General features: G+C 32.9%; 2 protein-coding genes across 5 annotated transcripts in view; one reads left to right on the top strand and one right to left on the bottom strand.

Annotated features, from left to right (window-relative positions):
* Nucleotides 1-626, top strand: part of LOC122266779 (uncharacterized) — a 4,838-nt gene extending 4,212 nt beyond the window's left edge. Inside the window, exon 3 of the mRNA XM_086531487.1 lies at nt 1-626. This exon is cut by the window's left edge and continues 430 nt beyond it. The gene's annotated coding sequence lies outside the window, so the exon portion shown is untranslated.
* Nucleotides 627-1,105: 479 nt separating this feature from the next.
* Nucleotides 1,106-2,500, bottom strand: part of LOC122266775 (uncharacterized) — an 11,224-nt gene continuing 9,829 nt past the window's right edge. For 2 of the 4 annotated variants that reach the window (XM_043036649.2, XM_086531486.1), the window contains exon 9: nt 1,106-2,360. In XM_043036649.2, the coding sequence (XP_042892583.2) occupies nt 2,153-2,360 (208 nt within the window). In that variant the 3' untranslated portion in view covers nt 1,106-2,152. Of the gene's footprint in view, nt 2,385-2,500 lie in introns of all 4 variants that reach the window. The other 2 variants (XM_043036647.2, XM_043036648.2) reach the window with 1 other exon arrangement.

The following is a 2,500-nucleotide window of genomic DNA, read 5'->3' as shown; positions in this document are numbered from 1 at the left end:
TTGTTATTTCGTTTTGGTTATATCTATACGCTTTCCTATCTTCAGCATTAGGTAAATTATTATTGATATTGATAGGTAGGCGAGTCATGTGCAAATCAGAAAGCTTTATAACATTAGGATCAGTTACATACTGACTGTGCCAAAAATGTTTTTATTTATTTTTTTATCAGTGAAGTAGCATGGTAAAATATGTACCGCTATTATCAGCGCTCCCGCTCCAGATATTTAAACATATTAGGGTTAAAAAAAAGTCACGTAAATGAAACTAGATTAATAAACATGAAGCATTTCGAGAATTCATCTTTCATAATATGGACTGAAACAATGTCACGTTTATAATCAAGAAATAGGAATGTCTCTATCCATCTATTTGGCGGTATCTCTTATTTGTTTACATTCATATTTCGTAGTGCATACACTTGTTTTTTTATAGAGACGTGCCAGGAGTGGTTGCCATTTCATGCTAAAACGTTCTAAAAATATACTGTTTATGACTGTGTTGTTTTATGATGACGTCTTAAAAAATCATCATTTTATGTATAGAAATAAGTATTCTAGATAGAAGAAGTAATTGCAGATCAGATAATAATACAAAGCGATGACAATAGAGAATAAGATGAAAACCAGACGAGTTTATTTTTCCCTCTGCCAAACCGCAATTCTTATATTTCCTACTTCCAGATATGAACACAGGTATAAGATGAACTTTAAAGATTTATTATTCTTAAATCATGTGATCACTTTGGCACAAAATAAACGATAATGATGAGATTAAATTAAAATTGTGACGCATGGAGTTAAGAAACACAGCAATGGTGTTCGGAACCATCAGATCCTTTCCTTTTTTGGGCGGCAATTACATCAAATTTGTTATTTCCAGTCTTTTTCTTACACCATTTTTTCATGACATACTTTGATTATTTTGGGGAAACACTTTTTATCTTTTTATTACATGTGATATAGATATTAAAAAAATATATTTTTATGACATGTGATATCTGATATTTTTTATGACATGCGCTTATTGATTTATTCCTTCTTATGACATAGTTTATGTTTTTATTCACGTCATTTATCTTTCAGAATAGTTGGAATGGTATAACACTTGCTGTACCAGAGCTTTAATAATAAACTATATAGAAACTTAGAGAATAACGACAAAATAAACACACAAATCTTACAAAATAAGACAAAACTGCTACACTACATAAAAAACGAGAAAAAAACTTATTACGAATATCTGTGGCATCCGTAATATATATTCAAAATAAACTATAAACACTTAAATCAACAATGATAATAATCAAATTGAAAACATTAACACAGTAACTACACTGCCGATCAGTAGGCCTACCTTATGCGATTTGGGATAATTTTCATTCATATTTACACAGTTGAGTTTGACGCTATCAATATCAATTTTCCATATATATGTATAAGAGTAATACAAATTTTGGAACAGCTACAAGAACATCAAATTGATATTTATTACACATTCTGTAATGCACTAATACTGAAGTAATTTATTAATGTTAATATTGATATTAAAGTCTTAAAACTATATCATGATTAGAAACATGATGAATAGAGAGCAATATACATAATGTTAAATGATGAAAACAACCCAATTACCTGCAATTACTTCATGACAGAACATTGTAAACAAGGCATAATTTTTGTTACTCATCTCAAACTAACTCGTAACAACCACAAACCTCTTCAATGTAACTTATCCACAATTTCCTTCTTATGCCGTTTGCAATAACACCATAACAGTTTAATTTATGTCAAACATTAACATGAATGTGCTCTTTGATAAAGCAATTTATTACCCTATCTCCTATCTTTGTGTATTCGTATATCCATTACAGATTTACAAAGATTTGTTCATGTGCAATACTACAAGGTATATATTATATATAATATTTTCATTCTACACTAGCATTCTCATTTTCCCGGGCGAAACTATCTCTATAATTAGCTTATAGATTATCTCTGAAAGAGGATCCCTTCGGTACTCTACTTATTCATACCAGTGCAGAGCATTCGACCCGAAAAAGAACACATTACACTTTTCAGCTGAGACAATTTACTAAAACCCAGTTCTTTAAAATCGGTCTCGCGGTCTTTGTTGTCCCACTCCACGGAAATCCTATGCCTTGCTTTCGGTCTCAAGGTCTCTGTTGTCCCACTCCATATCATCCGTGACGGTGATGGCGGTCCGACCAGCCCTGACCCTGGTGTAGGCGTTCTGTGGGCGGCGACACAACCATCCCTGACGCCAGTACACCAGCAGAGCCACCGTCGCCATGCTCGTGACGAAGCCCAGAACCATTAGGCCAACCAGGAACCCGAACGACCTGGAAGCATGAGAAATTGGGGGTCTGGAATGAAGAGAGAGAGGAAACATTTTCTGGCGCGTGGCGAGGGATGTTTTTATTTATTTATTTATTTTTTTATTTCTGTTATTAATCGAAATTTTATTAAGAATGAGTAAAAT

Source organism: Penaeus japonicus, unplaced genomic scaffold, assembly GCF_977035675.1.
Source record: "Penaeus japonicus unplaced genomic scaffold, GWHDUDI00000001_assembly GWHDUDI00000035, whole genome shotgun sequence".
Taxonomy (NCBI): Eukaryota; Metazoa; Arthropoda; class Malacostraca; order Decapoda; family Penaeidae; genus Penaeus; species Penaeus japonicus.
The sequence above is the reverse complement of the archived record's forward strand: the minus strand, read 5'-3'. Positions and strand labels throughout refer to the sequence as shown.